The sequence below is a fragment of the Ceratotherium simum genome, chromosome 16 (assembly GCF_057802395.1).
Source record: "Ceratotherium simum simum isolate JZ-2026a chromosome 16, ASM5780239v1, whole genome shotgun sequence".
Classification (NCBI taxonomy): domain Eukaryota; kingdom Metazoa; phylum Chordata; class Mammalia; order Perissodactyla; family Rhinocerotidae; genus Ceratotherium; species Ceratotherium simum.
The window spans coordinates 55,619,123-55,636,194 of record NC_141915.1 but is presented as its reverse complement, the minus strand read 5'-3'; the positions used below and the strand labels follow the sequence as shown (position 1 = coordinate 55,636,194).

The 17,072-nt window shown below is 61.6% G+C and overlaps 1 protein-coding gene across 4 annotated transcripts; it reads left to right on the top strand.

Moving 5' to 3' along the window:
• GRIN2C (glutamate ionotropic receptor NMDA type subunit 2C) lies at positions 1 to 15,271 on the top strand. 4 transcript variants are annotated; one of them, XM_087441544.1, is made up of 13 exons: positions 1 to 148; positions 4,020 to 4,433; positions 6,504 to 7,102; positions 7,455 to 7,569; positions 8,539 to 8,750; positions 8,897 to 9,062; positions 9,419 to 9,572; positions 10,035 to 10,160; positions 10,454 to 10,683; positions 11,069 to 11,229; positions 11,766 to 11,953; positions 12,910 to 13,106; positions 13,533 to 15,271. In XM_087441544.1, exons 1-13 carry the CDS (start codon positions 86 to 88, stop codon positions 14,631 to 14,633), a joined length of 3,726 nt encoding a protein of 1,241 aa, XP_087297670.1. In that variant the 5' UTR covers positions 1 to 85; the 3' UTR covers positions 14,634 to 15,271. The 4 variants fall into 4 exon arrangements, with proteins under 4 accessions (XP_087297670.1, XP_087297668.1, XP_087297669.1 ...); XM_087441542.1 differs by having other exon boundaries at positions 12,874 to 13,106; positions 13,533 to 15,268; XM_087441543.1 differs by having other exon boundaries at positions 8,900 to 9,062; positions 12,874 to 13,106; positions 13,533 to 15,266.
• The last annotated feature ends 1,801 nt before the right edge of the window (positions 15,272 to 17,072 follow it).

The following is a 17,072-nucleotide window of genomic DNA, read 5'->3' as shown; positions in this document are numbered from 1 at the left end:
GGGCACCGGCCCCGCGGCGCCCGGGCTCAGGCGCCCGCCAGGCTAAGAAAGAGCGCGCCAGAGCGCGGAGCCGAGGCGCCGGGACATGCGTTGCGCGGCAGGCGGCCGGCGCGGGCTCTGGGCACGGGCGCAGCGCCCCTTCCCCCCGGTGAGTGGCGGGCGGCGAGCCGGGGGCGCCAACTTCGCCGCCAACTTGGGGCTGGGCTCGGGCGCTGGCGCGGACGAGGACGGCGGAGACAGACGCGGGACACCAGGGAGAGTCTGGCCGGCGCAGGCAGCGCAAGGAGGGGGCGGCTGGGGGACAGGGACCCTCGGGGACGGGCCTGAGGTTTGGCCCCGGGCGGGCGGAGAGGAGGCGAGGAGGTGAGGCCGAGGTCACAGGGGCGCGGCGGACGCGAGGGAAGGACGCGGGCGAGGCGCCCAAGACGTTGTCTCCGGGTCGCCGAGCTCTCCAGCTCCTTCTTTGCCTGGCGCCGCGGCACCGCGGGGGAGGGTACGGTGCGGGGACGCGGGAGTCTGGGCTGCGGGACCCCCCAACTGTTGCTGCTGGAAGCCGCTGGGGGGAGAGCGGGGTCGGGAGCCGGGGCCGCGGCCAGGTTCGGCCAGAGCGAAGCGGGCTGGAAAGGGCACGGAGCAGAGAGGACGAGGGGGGGCTGTCGATGGCTCCAGGAGCCCGGCCCCCTGACTCCCAGAGGTCTGCTGAACACCTACTGCGTGCATCTGCCTTCACAGCCCCGCCCTTTCACCTGCTGTGAGTCCCCCAGGTCCCCTCCCCTGCCAGCACTCCTCCTTCCTCTCCTCGGCAGAACTCTCCCTTTTCTGACCTCAGGGAGTCAGCTGGGCTTCGCGGGGTGGTGGGATCTTCCCAAATGCTGACCCCGCGCCCCGCGGACCCAGGCTCCGAGGACGCGAAAGGAAGACTGGGCGAAGAGGGCCCTGGGAGAGCCGTGAGCCCCGGTGCGCTGGGCCCTGGCGGGTTGCTCTGTTCCCCCGGGGCTTCGACCAGGATCCCCGACGGCGGGGAAGGGAAGCCCCGAGCCTCCTGCTGTGGAAGGCGGTTCGTGCCTAGGCCTAGGCGGGCAGGGCCAGGGACATGCAAAGGCGCAGGCACCTAGCAGCCCAAAAATCCCCAAGGATGCGTCCCACGGCCCGTCCAAAGGTCCTGCTGGGTAAGGAAGTGGGAATTCCCGCCGGGCCCTGACGCTCACCCCACTGGTCCTCCCTAGTTCCTAGGCCTACTCACCCAGCGGGACTTCTGGCTCGGTCCCCCAACCCTCCGATAGTGGCACTGCCCTGGCTTGGTCCCTGACCCGGGCAACGGGGAAATCGAGGAAAAGAACTTTTTTGGGGCTGCTCTGCTGTATCTCGGAGCCCGTCTGGTTTCTGGCTGCGCCAGATGGTTTCAAGCCTGCTCCTAAACTCAGTTCTAGAAATTTGAATAGGAGCGTGAGGGAGACGGGTAGGCCGGAAACTGGGCTCCTGGGTTCACCCCAGGTCCTGAGGCAAGTCTGGACTGGTACCCCGACCACAGCCCCGCCTGTCAGGCGAGCTCGGGTCTCCCCCCCACCACCTGCGGGGCTTGGGGTGGCGGCTCAGCTTGGGGGAGTGGGGATGGGGGCCTAGTAGTCGGAGACGCCCGAAGAGGTAGCTGCCAGGCGGGGGGCGCCGAGTGCGTGGTGCCCAGTTTGGCCGCCAGGAGGCGTGGCGCGGGTCCCAGCGCCCGGAGTCGCCGCAGCTGCCGCCGCCGCCGCATCGCGAGTGTCCTTGAGCCGCGGGTGACGGTGGCTCTCGCCGCTCGCGCCCCCTCCTCCCCCTGGGGGAGCCTGATGCCACGTTCCCTATGAATTATTTATCGCCGGCCTAAAAATACCCCGAACTTCACAGCCCGAGTGTAAGAGATGCCTGCCGAGGGGAGGGGGCGGGGCGCCCCCGGGGGCCCCGGGCGGAATCCGCAGGGAGCGGAGAGGACCTCGGTGCCCGCGCCAGTAGGGGCAAGATGGAGCGGCGGTCTCCCCCGACGCCTTGCTTCGGGTTTTAGTTCGGCAAAGGGGAGGGAGGGAAACCCGACGGCAAAGCAGAGGCCTCTCCCCCGAGGGACAGTGGATCCAGAGGAGATGAGCAGCCCGGGTCCCTCCGCTCCCGGGAAGCCGCGCGGCTGGTGGGTGGAGCCGACTCCTGGGACCAAGGCTCCTGGCCCGGGAGGCGGGGGATCCATCAATGTCTGGGGTGTGAATGTGTGTGCGTGTGTGTGCACGTCCGTGGGCAGGAGCCTGCCTGAGACTGGGGGAGAATGGGAGAAGAAAAGAGTCCTAAGCACGTGGAGGTGATGCTGGGTGTCCCGGAGGACTGACCACTGCCACCCTCCCTGGGGCCTTTTTGGGGTCCTGGTGTTCATCAATCATTAATTTAATAGCCCGCTTTAGTGAGATATTTTCTTTTTTTCATACTAAGACTTTAATATCCAGTGTGTATGTTAGACTTACAGCATACCTCAGTTTGCGCCACATTTCAAATCTCATAGTCACATGTGACTGGTGGCTGCGTGGACAGCGCAGATCTGGAGCTCAGAGCTGGGGGGCAGCAGTGGGCGAGGCTTGGAGCTTCCCAGAAGGCAGGGAACCTACAGAGACTGGAGGTGTGGGCAGAGCTGAGCACAGAAAGGCCCTGCAAAGGGAGGAGCCAGCACGACAGGGCCCTTTGCAGGTGTAACTTGAAATCCTTGAGTGGTGGTAGCTGAGGTGTGGTGTGGCATGGCGTGGCTTAGGTTCCAATCCCAGACTCACACGTCTCCGGGCTGACATTCTAAGTCAGTGTACTAAGAAACCATACACATGGGGAGATTTCAAGGTCACCAAAATGAGTACAGTATTCCCTCCCCTGCCCAAAGTCCTGTCTTCTCAGCCTGAAATTAAACCAGGCCCACCCTGGTCACCCTTTGGCTCTCCTGTGTTCAGAAGTTTTGTTGGGGATGTGATGAAGCTGGAGAGGGTGGCAAAGCTGTGGCCAATGGCCGGCAGGGAGGGAGAGCTACAGCAATGGGCACCACTCACGTTTCAGATGATCCTCACCGGCTTGGTTGTAGATCCCAATCCAGAGTAATGATGTTTATTTAGCAAGGACGCACATCTGGCCCTTGGGTTGGGTTAAAAAGATCCCGTGCACCAGCGATGGCCTGGGGAGGCAGCTCATGTGTAAGATACCTCGGGGTTTCAGGTGACCCCGAGCCCTGCACGAGTCAGTGGTGTCACATCCCTGCTGTGGAAGAGCTGCTAATAACTGAGGCCACGGGGTGGGGGGAAGGGATGTCCAGTGCCCAGGAGCAAGGGCTCTGTGCCAGGCAAGGCTAAGCAGAGCAGGGCCCTTAGGGATGTTAGATTCAGTTTGGGATGGAGAAGGAGGATGTATGTTACAAGAGCTGTCTTCCTTCGTGTGGCTGAGGGGTTGTCACTAATGGGATAAGGATGCTGAGAACAGTGAGTAGCCCTCACACTGCTGTGAGATAGATCCTGTGATTATTGCAGGAAAGAAAATGTGGCTCAGGGAGGCTAAGCAACTTCCCGGAGATCACACAGCTAGTAAATGGCAGAACTGGGACTTGCTCTCAGGTCTGTCTGTCTCAGATGCATGCACTTGGACACTAGACTAGCATTTTCAGTGTACCTTCTTAGGGCAGGACCCAGGTGGACGAGTTTCCAGAGGTCTGGCCTTTCTAGCCAAGCATGCTATTTGACAGCAGAGTGGAAGCGATGAGCTCCAACTGTGGCTCATGTCTTCCCAGCTCCTGCCCCTCTGGGCTGCCCTTGGGATGCTCAGCTAACCTCTCTGTCCTTTCTCTTTGTCTGTCTGTGTCTGTCTGTCTCCTTCTCTCCCTGCCTCTCTTTATGGAGGGAGGTTTTCCTCTCTTCTCTTTCATCCTCTGGATGTGTGTCCCTTTGACTCTGACCTTCACCTCCTGTCTGTCTATCCTTTTTCTCCATGCCTCTGTCTCCCTCCCTGTGCCTATCCTGGTCTCTCCATAGGACCCTCCAGTGGACATGGGTGGGGCCCTGGGACCAGCCCTGCTGCTCACCTCACTCCTCGGTGCCTGGGCCGGGCCGGGCCCAGGGCAGGGTGAGCAGACTGTGACAGTGGCCATGGTGTTTAGCAGCTCGGGGCTGCCGCAGGCCCAGGCCCGTATCCGCCTCACCCCCCAGAGCTTCCTGGACCTGCCCCTGGAGATCCAGCCACTCACCGTGGGGGTCAACAACACCAACCCCAGCAGCCTCCTCACCCAGATCTGCAGGCTCCTGGGTGCTGCCCACGTCCATGGCATCGTCTTTGAGGACAACGTGGGCACCGAGGCTGTGGCCCAGATCCTCGACTTCATCTCCTCCCAGACCCACGTGCCCATCCTCAGCATCAGTGGGGGCTCTGCTGTGGTCCTCACCCCTAAGGTGCCTGTCCAAACTCCTGTCTCCTTGTCCCTTGGGCCTGGAGCCAGGCTGGGGCTAGGGGAGTGGGGCTGAGTCGGGGCCAGGGAGAGACTTAGGTCCTGGGAAGCTGAGATTGGGGGGGACTGGCAGGGAGGGGGGTGCTGAGGGTGTGACATGGGTGAGGGAGGAGAAGGCAGTTGGAATGATGTTCCCATGTTCTAGAAGGTAACTTTCTGGGCTGCTTTCATGTTTGTGTTTTGAGGAGGAGTGGGCAGGTGGCAAGCCCACCTCTGGCTGTGGCGGGCAGCCCTGGCCCACCTTCTCTCTGCTTCTCTGGCCTTCCTTGGTCAGTCTCCAGTCCTAGGGGCAGAGGGCCAGGCTGGGCATGGGATCTGATGTGGTTAACCTGGGGGGGAGAGCATCCCGAGGTGGGTCACTGTTGGAGGCATACGGGAGGTGTGCCCTCGAAGAGTTTGCATCCTGTGGGAAGAAAGTTCTAAACACACATTCTTCTGCAGTCATAGCTGGGATAGTGTTCTGAAGGAAAAATACAGGATGCCACGAGGGAGTCTAACAGGCCCCCCTATTTGGGTAGGGAGTTGGTCAGAGAAGGTTTCTTAAGAAATGATATCGAAGCTGAGACCTGGAGGATGGGGGGAATTGGTAAGGCATGTGGGCGTGGAGTGGGAGAGAGTGTTCCAGGAAGAGGGAGCAGGCGGTGTGGACACCTCACGGTGGGAAGGAGCTCGGAGTTTTGAGGAACAGAGAGAAACTTGGAGAGGGAGGTGGGGTCCTGACCACGTGGGAAGACATTTGGGTTTTACCCTAAGTAAGTGGGAGCCAAAGAAGGTGTTGAGGGGAGACTGATCTGATTTGCCTTTCTTTTATGATTATTTTGTATTATGGAGAATTTTGAGCCTGCACAAAAGTAGAAAAGTATAATGAGCCCATGACCCCCATCCACTCCTGGCTGACCCTGCCCCATTCTTACCCCGCCCACTTCCGCCTCTTCTACATTATTTTGAAGTGAAGCTCAGACATCCTATTATCCATCCATAAGTATTTCAGTACGTATCTTTAGCAGATAGGGCTTAAAAAAATAATAAAACTACCATACATCATCACATCTAAAAAATAATAAAAATTCCTCAATGTTATCAAATATCTGGCCAGTGTTCAAGTTTTCCCCATTGCCTCATAAATGTCTATTTTTAAGTTTGCTTGAATCAGGAGCCAAATTAGGTTCCCACATGGCAATTGGCTGACATGGCTTCCAAGTCCGTCTCTAGGCTCCTCCTCCTTCATCTCTCTCGTTTTCTTGCAGTTTGTTGAAGGAACCGGGTTACTTGTCCTGTAGAGTTTTCCCGGATTTGCTTTTTAAGAAGGTTGGGACCGTGGCAGTGTGGTGAAATCTTGGAGGGGCTGCAGTGGCAGCAGGGAGCCCACAGTTAGGAGGGGACTGCGCTAGCCCCGGCTCGGGCTGGCGGTGCCCTGGGCATTTGTGGTGGCGGAGGCGGTGGAGAGGGGGGAACTTTCTCATCCCCAGGGCTCCGTGCAGGATAGTGCTTTCTCAGTTATCTTTGGGCCCAGCACTAGCTCTCAGCAGGTGGTTCTCCACCCTCACCGTGCTTTAGAAAACTACAGACGCCCAACTTCCAGTCCCTGAGATTCCGATTCATTTGGTCTGGGGCAGCGCCAAACTAGTGGGCTCAAGAATCACCTGAAGAGCTTGTTGAAATGCAGATTCCTGAGCGCCATCCCCAGAGATTCTCATCCAGTAGGTCTGCGATGCGCCCGAGAATCTGCATGTCCAGTAAGCTCCTGGGTGACGCTGATGCTGCTGGTCTGCGGCCTAGCGTTGGTCGGGTGGAGGCCCGACATGGGTAGTTTAAAAAGCTCTCCTAATGGGTGATTCTAATGGGCGGCAGGGGTTAGGAACCACGACGGGGGCGGGAGGGAGGTGTGGCGGCACGGGGGCTCCCGGGACACAAGGGCGTCTGGGGGCTGAGGCGGGAGCAGAAGTTGGGGCGGGGGCGCGGGGCGGGGCGATCCCCGCCCAGGCTCAGGCCCCGCCCCCGGCCCCGCCCCCAGGAGCCGGGCTCCGCCTTCCTGCAGCTGGGCGTGTCCCTGGAGCAGCAGCTGCAGGTGCTGTTCAAGGTGCTGGAGGAGTACCACTGGAGCGCGTTCGCGGTGATCACCAGCCTGCACCCGGGCCACGCGCTTTTCCTCGAGGGCGTGCGCGCCGTCGCCGACGCCAGCTACCTGGGCTGGCGGCTGCTGGACGTGCTCACGCTGGAGCTGGGCCCGGGCGGGCCGCGCGCGCGCACCCAGCGCCTGCTGCGCCAGCTCGACGCCCCGGTGCTGGTGGCCTACTGCTCGCGCGAGGAGGCCGAGGTGCTCTTCGCGGAGGCGGCTCAGGCCGGCCTGGTGGGACCCGGGCACGTGTGGCTGGTGCCCAACCTGGCGCTGGGCAGCACCGACGCGCCCCCCGCCTCCTTCCCCGTGGGCCTCATCAGCGTCGTCACCGAGAGCTGGCGCCTCAGCCTGCGCCAGAAGGTCCGCGACGGCGTGGCCATCCTGGCCCTGGGCGCCCACGGCTACCAGCGCCAGCACCGCGCCCTGCCTGCCCCGGCTGGGGACTGCCGCGGGCACCCCGGGCCTCTCAGCCCTGCCCGGGAGGCCTTCTACAGGTGGGCACCAGCCCAGAGCATGGGAGTGGCGGTGTGGGGGTGGGGACGAGGATGCTTTAGGGGACCTGGGTGGCAGTGAGCTTGGGCTGGGTGGCCACACCTCCCACTAGCTGTGTGCCTGGGGCCGAGTTACCTCACCTCTCTGGGCCTTAGTTTTCGTGCGCGCGCGCGCGCGCGTGTTTGTGTGTGTGGTGAAGATGGGGGGCAAATACAAGGAAACACAGAGCGATAAGTTCATGGTAAACATTTCCCGTTGTGGGTGGTGAGGCAGCAGTGGTGGGAGGGGCGTCTGGTCCTGGGCAGGGCTGCAGGCTGGGCTAAGGGGACACCCTGCCTTCTCCCCCCTTCACAGGCACCTACTGAATGTCACCTGGGAGGGCCGAGACTTCTCTTTCAGCCCTGGTGGGTACCTGGCCCAGCCCACCATGGTTGTGATTGCCCTCAATCGGCACCGCCTCTGGGAGATGGTGAGAAGGGGGTGAGCCCAGGGACCCTCTGTTTCCTCTCATTTTGTCCCCAGCCCCTCTTGTCCCACAGCTGAGCAGACAGTCCCTTCTGTCCCTTATCCAGCTCCTCATCCTTCACGTCTCAGCTGAAACATCTCCACTGAAGGGGGGCCTTCCAGGTCCCCCCAGGGGGAGGTGAGGCACCTCTGCTCTGGGCTCCCTTACCACCCTGGCCTCTCTCCACATCAGAACTTATTAAGCACTTTTATCACATAGTCCTGCCCCTGGAGGAGTAACCCATGGCTGTGCTGGCCAGACGGAAGCGTAAACAAATAGAATTTGGGGAGATTAGTGCTTGAGGAAAGATGTGTGCAATGCGTTATGAGAGTAGAGAGGAGGAGCAGAAATTAGTTTGCCTGAAAAGGAGGCAAGGCGGGGGAAGGCTTCACAGAAATTGGGACATTTGGGCTGGGCTGTGGAGGGCTGAGTAGGAGCCCTCCAGGAAGGGATACTAGCCTAGTATAGACGGAGGAGCAGGACGGTTTGGGGTACTTTTAAGTGATGTGTTTGGGGGTGTGGAGACTGAGGAAGAAGGGTAGGGTGATGGGGGTAAGTTGGAACTGAGTGTGAAGGGCCTTGAGTGCTGAGCTAAGGCCTTCACACTCAGGTCGGGGGAATGAGTGTGGTGAGGCAGGCTCCGTCTGGGCTTTAGGAAGATGCCGTGGGCCAGCAGCAGTGTGCAGGCTAGACTGGAAAGTGCAGGGACAGAGGCCAGGAGGAGGCTGCAGGGAGCCCTCCCTTCTGGCCCATGCCCAGCCCCTTGCCCTGACTCTCCTGTTCTCCACATGCTCTCATCCCAAGTCCTGCTCTGTCCTGCCCCAAGCATCCCTAGGGATTCTTGGCCCTGGCAGGCCCCACCCAGAGGCCCCACCTAGAGGGTGGGGGTAGTAGGGCTGGAGGTCCCAGGCTGAAGCTGGTCACCCTCTGCAGGTGGGGCGCTGGGACCATGGTGTCCTCCACATGAAGTACCCGGTGTGGCCTCGCTACAGTGCCTCCCTGCAGCCCGTGGTGGACAGCCGGCACCTGACAGTGGCCACGCTAGAAGAGCGGCCCTTTGTCATTGTGGAGAGCCCTGACCCTGGCTCGGGCAGCTGTGTACCCAACACTGTGCCCTGCCGCAGGCAGAGCAACCACACCTTAAGGTTTGCGAGAACACACGGGAGGTCCGGTGTGAGCCATGCTGCCATGGGATGGCAGGCGTGGGGTGTGTCTTATGCTTGGGTATGGGGGGTGAGGCTGGGCTGGGAGGAGCTGCTGGCTCTGAGTCCTGGTGGTCTCCTGGTGGCAGCAGTGGTGACGCAGCCCCCTACACCAAGCTTTGCTGTAAGGGCTTCTGCATCGACATTCTCAAGAAGCTGGCCAGGGTGGTCAAGTTCTCCTACGACCTGTACCTGGTGACCAACGGCAAGCATGGCAAGAGAGTGCGCGGCGTCTGGAACGGCATGATCGGGGAGGTAGGCCTGCCCTGAGGTCCGCCCGAGCCCACCCTGCCCGCTGCCTGCTGCCCCAGGCCCCACGCATCCCTCAGCCTCCTCCACGTGTCCCTTAGGTGTTTTCTCCTGTGCTGGGGATCAGTCAGGGTGGGGCCCGGGCCCGGCCTAAGGCTCTCCCAGCTGGCAGGGGAGACTGAGCCTGTCACCACTGATGACCCTGGGGTGGTCAGAATGAAAGTGGAGCTCTGAGGACCCCAGATGGGAAGAACTGACTCAGCCAGTGGGTGCTGGAAGGGGGCCTGGAAGGAGACTGGGGAGAGTGCTGCAGCCTGTGGGAGCCCCTCCTCCAATCAGGTCCTGGCCCCCACGGTCCCCAGGTGTACTACAAGCGGGCAGACATGGCCATCGGCTCCCTCACCATCAACGAAGAGCGCTCCGAGATCGTGGACTTCTCCGTGCCCTTCGTGGAGACGGGCATCAGCGTGATGGTGGCTCGCAGCAACGGCACCGTCTCCCCCTCGGCCTTCCTGGGTGCGGCTCGGGTGGGCAGGGATGGCTCTGGGGTCAGAGGGGCCCATGAGGTGGATGTATGGCGCATGGGTGGAGATGGGGAGTTTGGGGTGGGCCCCTGAGGGCCAGCACAGCCTTGGGTGTCTGGGTGGTTGACCAGAGGCCGGAGCTATAGGTGAGTGGAATGGAGAGGGAAGAGGTGAAGTCGATGTCCCTTCTGAGCCTGGGTGTCGGGTAAGGGTGGGGGATGGAGGAGAGTGAGCTAAGTCGGGGCGCCATCTTGTGGGAAGGAAATCCAGGAAGGCAGGCTGGCTTCAGGACGTGCCTAGCAGGCTCCGACAGCGGAACAAGGGGAGAAGCTCCCTGGGGAATTGGAGGAGTCGGGCCAGCATGGGAAGTGGTGCTGGTCTCTGACCTGAGTAGGAATTCAGCACTTGTCAGGCAGCCCCCTGGTGCCTCTGAGCCGCCTCCCTCTGTTCCCAGAGCCCTACAGCCCCTCTGTTTGGGTGATGATGTTTGTCATGTGCCTCACCGTGGTGGCCGTAACTGTCTTCATGTTCGAGTACTTCAGCCCTGTCAGCTACAACCAGAACCTCACCAGTGGCAAGAGTAAGCTCTCGCCTGGGCCTGGGAGGAGGGAGCAGGGTTGGAACATCCCAGAGGGATGGGCTCAGGGCCACACGGGCCCTTCTGAGAATGCCGAAGGGACAATGTGCAGGGGCCAATCAGATACATGAGGGAGAGAAACAAGGTGAGGTGGCTTGCTCTGGGGTGGGGATGGTCAGGGTTGGGGTCCTCACCCAGGACAGGATAGAGACCGGAGCCATGGGGTTGGGTGGGCTGAGACCTGAGCCCCTCTGTCCTGGGCAAGAGGAGCCCAGTGTCCATCCTCTCATCCCCAGAGTCTGGGGGCCCATCCTTCACCATCGGCAAGTCTGTGTGGCTGCTGTGGGCACTGGTGTTCAACAACTCAGTGCCCATCGAGAATCCCCGGGGCACCACCAGCAAGATCATGGTCCTGGTCTGGGCCTTCTTCGCCGTCATCTTCCTCGCCAGCTACACCGCCAACTTGGCCGCTTTCATGATCCAGGAGCAGTACATTGACACTGTGTCTGGCCTCAGTGACAAGAAGGTTCTGGAGCCATGGCTGGTGGAGGGTGGGGGGCTACCAAGGGCAGGGGCAGGCCTTGGGTGGGACACAGGATGGTCTGAGTCAGAGGAATTTGAACTGGAGGTGGGAGCAGGAAGAAGCTGGGGAGCCTGGTGAGGAGGGTGCTGGGGGCCTAGGGGAGAGATGGCTCGGGTCCACTGACTGAGTGCCCTTGGGTAACTCTCTCCCTGTCCCAGCCTCAGTTTCCCCATTTGTAACACAGGCATGGCCTAGAGCGTCTCTAGGACCATTCTGCTCTCACTATGCAAGTGCAGACTAGGGGCTGGGCTTGGGCTGGGGTCGGGGGGTTGTTGGTGTCTGGAAGTTGGAGGAAGGGTTACAAATGGTGGCTGCCCACTGCCCGCAGTTCCAGAGGCCTCAAGATCAGTACCCCCCATTCCGCTTCGGCACAGTGCCCAATGGCAGCACCGAGCGGAACATCCGCAGCAATTACCGCGACATGCACACTCACATGGTCAAGTTCAACCAGCGCTCAGTGGAGGATGCACTCACCAGCCTCAAGATGGGGTGGGTCCTCAGCCCTGCACCTCCCCTCTGACTGTCTACCCACGTGTCCCCAGTGACCTGCCTCAGCTCTGTTCCTTCCTGAGAGACCCAAGGTGGGGACAGTGAGGCTGGGCTGTCCTGCAGGACTCCTGGGGAGGGGGTGAGGAGGTCTCGGGGCAGAGTAGAGCTTGAAGCAAAAGTGGATGCCCACCATGTGGCCCAGAGAAGCAGCTGTTGTGTTAACCAGGGTTCAACCTTGGCCTGGGGTGGTGATTGTGACCTTTTTAGGGTCTTAGGGGCCTGGAAGGTCTGGGCAGAGAGGGTATATCCTCTGGGGGCTGAGAGTCCCCTGACCTCTCTGAGGAGGAGGGTAGGTAGGGTCCCTAAGCTATGTGGGGGTCTTCTCTGCATCCAGGACCCAAGGGAACCAGAGCCCTCCTATCCAGCCCTCCTAGGCGGTGCCCAGCGGGCTCATGTGGCCCAGACCCCTGTCAGGCCCCAGGTTTGGTGTCCCCACCTCACGTGATCCCTGGCCTGAGGGCTTGGCCTGTCCCCAGGAAGCTGGATGCCTTCATCTATGACGCTGCTGTCCTCAACTACATGGCGGGCAAGGACGAGGGCTGCAAGCTGGTCACCATCGGCTCTGGCAAGGTCTTCGCCACCACTGGCTATGGCATTGCCATGCAGAAGGACTCCCACTGGAAGCGGGCCATCGACCTGGCACTCCTGCAGTTCCTGGGGGACGGTGGGTGCTGCTGCTGCTGGGGGACTGAGGTGGGTCCAGGGTGGGCTGTGGAGCCCAAGGTTGGGACAGCTGCCTGATGGCTGGTCAGCATCTCCACTACCGTTCCCTGTGTCCCCAGGGCCTGTGGGCAGGGAGAGGTCTCTGGGGGTAAGAGGTTGGGGCAGTAGTGTGGGAGGGTATTAGGAATGACTGGACAGAGACCCGGGGAAGGGATGGGCTTGCCGGGAGGGAGGGGGAATTGAATTGGGGAGTTCCTGAAGGGCAGGAAGGCACTCAGGCCATATGGTAGGGGTTGGGGGTGGCAGAACTTTCTTTTTCCCCAAGACTCCTCCCCTCCACCACGTCCATCTTGAGATGACCTGGGGTAGCGCCAAGGGCCCGCCTAGTCCCAGAGCCAGGGCCAGCTTGCCTTGGGACCAGGGGCTCACATGTGTCAGCAGTCCAGCTGAGCCTGCCCCAAAATCCCAGAGAGAGCTTTGAGTCTAGAGTTCCAACCCTGTCAGATAAATGCCTGATCTTCCATCAGTACCAGAGAATAACGAGAGTGGTAACAACGGAGGTGCTTACGGTCTCCTTGGGGCCTAGGCCTTTGTCTCTGTGTGCCCAGCTCCCTGCCTGGCATGTGGGTGATCAATAAGAGTTTGACAAATAATAATAAAATGTACATTAAATCTTCACTTACAAGCTTTTAGTGGGCATGTGGGGGGCGGGCATGTGGAAGGCTGGCATTGCCCACCCCGGCCCCCACTCTGCTTTCCTTTCTCCCTGCTCACTGACACCCCCTACCCTCCAATCCTGCCCCTGCCAGGCGGGACCCTGTGTGGTCCTACAAGGGGGTGGCACCCTGGCCCCAGACCCCTTCTTGCTCCCGGCTTGAGTGAGCGTGGGGAGGGTCCTTCCTGAGGCAGGTGTGCCCCCAGGGGAGACACAGAAGCTGGAGACAGTGTGGCTCTCAGGGATCTGCCAGAACGAGAAGAACGAGGTGATGAGCAGCAAGCTGGACATCGACAACATGGCCGGCGTCTTCTACATGCTGCTCGTGGCCATGGGGCTGGCGCTGCTGGTCTTCGCCTGGGAGCACCTGGTCTACTGGAAGCTGCGCCACTCGGTGCCCAACACGTCCCGCCTGGACTTCCTGCTGGCCTTCAGCAGGGTATGTGCCCACCCTGCCCTAGACAGGCCCCAGCTTGAGGGGCACCAACCCAGATAAGTCAGAGCTGGCCATGGCCCCATTTACAGATGTGAAAACTGAGGTCCCGAGAGGTGGCATGGCCTGCCAGCATCACACAGCAGAGGAGAAGCAGAGCCCTTCTCCAACAGGCAGGGCGCGACTCTGGAGCCAGGCTGACCCGGTTCGAATCCTCACTGCCATTTACAAGCTGTGTGACTTTAGGAAGAGTTAACCCCTTGGAGCCTCAGATAGCTCCTCTGTAAATCCCAGGAGCACAGTGCCTGGCGCACAGTAGGCGGTTGGGGCTTCCTAGGACTTAGAGACTCCTGGGCTGATGATTGGACCGGGCAGGTGGGCGGCTCCGAGAGGAGCTCGCCGCCCACCGCGTGTCTCCTCCCTTCCGCCCAGGGCATCTACAGCTGCTTCAGTGGTGTGCAGACCCTGGCTAGCCCCGCGCGGCCGCCCAGCCCGGACCTCACGGCCGGCTCGGCCCAGGCCAGCGTGCTCAAGATGCTGCAGGCGGCTCGCGACATCGTGGCCACAGCGGGCGTCAGCAGCTCCCTGGACCGCGCCACGCGCACCATTGAGAGCTGGGGCGGCGGCCGCCGCGCGCCGTCCCCACCCGCCTGCCCGGGCACGCGGCCACCCACCCCTGGGCCGCCCCCAGAGCCCAGTTCCACGGGCTGGGGGCCGCCGGGCGGGGGCCGCGCCGCACCAGGGCACAGGGCCCCGCAGACCCCGGGCCGCCCTCCAACGCCCGGGCCGCCCCTGTCCGACGTCTCCCGAGTGTCGGGCCGGCCGGCCTGGGAGGCGCGGTGGCCGGTGCGGGCTGGGCGCGGCTGGCGGCACCTCTCGGCCTCCGAGCGACGCGCGCTCCCGGAGCGCCCCCTGTCGCCAGAGCGCTGCCACTACAGCTCATTCCCTCGAGCCGACCGGTCCGGGCACCCCTTCCTCCGGCTCTTCCCGGAGCCCCCGGAGCCCGAGGACATGCCGCTGCTCGGGCCTGAGCAGCTGGCCCGGCGGGAGGCCCTGCTGCACGCGGCGTGGACCCGGGGCCAACGGCCGCGCCACGCTTCCCTGCCCATCTCGCTGGCCGAAGCCTTCGCCCGGCCCCGCTCGCTGCCCGCCCGGTGTGCCCACCGGGCCTGCGAGCGCTTGTCGCAGGCGCAGTCGATGCGGCTGCCGTCCTACCGGGAGGCCTGCCAGGAGGGCGTGTGGGCAGGGGTCCCCGCCTGGCCGCACAGACAGCACGCCTGCCTCCACGCCCATGCCCACCTGCCGCTTTGCTGGAGGGCTGTCTGCCCTCACCTCCCACCTTGTGCCAGCCCCAGCCCCTGGCTCACTGGGGCCTGGGGGCTTCCAGGGCACAGGGGCAGGACCCTGGGGCTGAGCACAGGCTACAGGGACAGTGGGGAGCTGGAAGAGGTCAGCAGGGTGACCTGTGGGACCCACAGCTTCCTGGGACCTTACACCTGGAGACGGATCTCCAGCTTGGAGTCAGAAGTGTGAGGTGTCAGCTACTCTGGTTCCTGGTCAGCTGGATTCTCCGCCTGGCACTGCCAGGGTTAGGGGGCAGGTGGGCTTGGGCTTTTCTGGCTTCCGCCATGAAATCCTGGCCATGGGACCCCAGTGTCAGATGATATCTTCCATGGTCAGTTCAGTGACCTCAGCAGCCTCAGGTCCTGATGTGGGCTAGGTTCTTACTGTCCCCTTATCTTGCGAAGCCCTTCCCACTGGGCCTGGAGTCCTGGGGAGCAGGGGGGGTCTCCCTGCCCTGCTGTTAGCCAGTTCCTGGTCATGGCTGCTGGGGGCCTGGTGTGGGAGCATGGAGGCTGGCACTCAGGGTTGCGGCAGGGCTGTCCCACTCCTTGCTCCATCCGGCAGGAGTTTCTTCTCAGAGCGCTGAGACATTAAACAAACCTTTTACAACCCACTGGTCCTGGCTGCCTCATTCCGAATCCCTGGAGGGGCACATCACAGCCTGTGCACAATAGGAGCATCATGGGACCATCCCAGGTGGAGTGTCTGCCTAGAGCAGGTGGGCAGGTGGGGAGTATCCGAGAGGCGAGGCTGAGAGAGGGCTCCAGGCAGCAGGAGCCACTTGGTATTCAGTGCCAGCTCCTGTCCACCCTGGTGCCGGATGTGACAAATGCTCAGCACGGGGGCTCTGGTGGTGATGGATGGAGTTCATCCTTCAGTCTCCTTGAAAAGAGAGGCTTGTGCCAGGGACCCCCCTGGGAGCCTGACAGGGTCATGGTGGAAACGGCAGTGGGAGGTCTGTTGTGGGGATCCTGCTGGGCTCTCCTGGGCCCTGGCTGGCTCACCATGTATTCTCTCCATGGTGCATGTGCAGGGCTCAGAACTGCCTGTTGGTTCTAGAAGCCTGGCACAGGTGGCTTCCGGGGTCAGGCACAGCTCAGCCTCACTGATGCCAGGACTCTTCGGGAGGGAGGGAGCCCCAGGTCATAGAATTTGCCTGCCTCTGTCTCAGTCATCACTTTCCCTCTGGGCTCCCAGCCCCACCTCTTTCCTCCGTCATGTCATCGGCCCTGGACCATCTAAAAAGATGGCTCTTGCTTACAGTTCTCAATGTTTCCACATCTGCGATTACATTGCCCCACCATGACCGTGAAGTAGGCGAGCACTCATTCTTCCATTCATTCTGCAGACATGGCGAGTGGTGAGTGTGACTGGTGCCGGCAGACCCTTTCTAACTGTGAGCACGTGGAGCCCGAGGCTTTGCGTCCTCAACGAGCTGGGTGAGGCAGGGCAGAAGTGACCCCCATGTGACGGGGAGGAGGCCAGGGAGGACAGCGCTGGTTGCCAACACCATGCGCAGCCGCTGCCCAGTGCCCTTCCGCACACGGCTGCATGCTGGTTCCCAGGAAACCGGGTCCCTGCTGCGGTCTCCACAGGCGCCTCTGCTGGGATGGGGCCGTGAAAATAAAAGTTTTTTGTTTGGTTTTAGGAGTGAGAGCAGCTGAAATGGTAGAGTGGGGGATATTTCTAATGTCTGTCCATTCTTAGCTGGAGAGCCTGACTGCCCCAAGGATTGGGGTGGGGGTAGGGCGGGCCCTGTCCATTAGAGTCATGTTCTCTGCCCTGTGGATTTTCATGGATCCAGGTCCAGGACTGGGAGGCCCAACCTCAGAGTGAGTATGAGTCTCAGTCAGTGGTAGAGGCCAGCGGCCCGGAAGGGAGCTTGACTTCGGTTGCAGCCACTGGTGGTGAGAGGGTTAACTCTTGGCCACCAGCCCCTGGACCTGAGCCCTCAGCCCCCCTCAGTCTGAGTGCAGCTCTGGGTGGAAGGCTGCAGCAGGTGAGGCTGGGAGGAGTCTCGAGGTCCGGGCTGCTCTCCACTCACTGCCCAAGACCATTAATAATCAAGAACTGGAAAGATAATTAAAAGCCAAATGTGGAGCTGAGCCTGCTGCTGGCTGGCTCCGAGGAGGGGCCAATCCTGCTCCCAGGGCCAGGCTCTTGGCCGTCTCGTTCCTTCTCTAGGAATGTATTCTGGGGAGAAGTGAGCCCTGTGGGAAGTGGGGGCAGGAAGGATGCCTCCTGCAGGTTCAGAGCTGGCTTGGTCTGGCTTCCCTTCCCAGCCTCCTGCTCAGAGCTGTGCCGCCTCTGCCCCTCTGCGGGAGACCAAGGAAGGGTCCTGCACTATCAAGGGGGAGGGCAGAAAGCCTGACAGGGGAGAGGAGGGAGCCGACCATGTTGCAGAGGCCATAGATGTTCAGTCATCATAAACAAGGGCCTGACGGTGCAGCAAAGAGCACGCTGCATCCACCCAGACACACACCCAGGTGGGCGGGACACAGGGCGAGAGAGGCCCTTGGTCACCAGTCTCAGCAGTAGGAAATTCTTCCTTTCACAGCCCCGTTCCCTCCTGCTGCTGCCGTTGTGTGTTTCGTCTGTCTTCACTGAGCGGCTCATGGTCCACACCAC

Coding starts and splice junctions, on each gene's coding strand:
- GRIN2C (XM_087441542.1), top strand. CDS start 86: ATGCGTTGCGCGGCAGGCGGCCGGCGCGGGCTCTGGGCACGGGCGCAG. Junction 4,434..6,503: donor CTGTGGTCCTCACCCCTAAG/GTGCCTGTCCAA, acceptor CCCCGCCCCCAG/GAGCCGGGCTCCGCCTTCCT. Junction 9,063..9,418: donor GGAACGGCATGATCGGGGAG/GTAGGCCTGCCC, acceptor CACGGTCCCCAG/GTGTACTACAAGCGGGCAGA.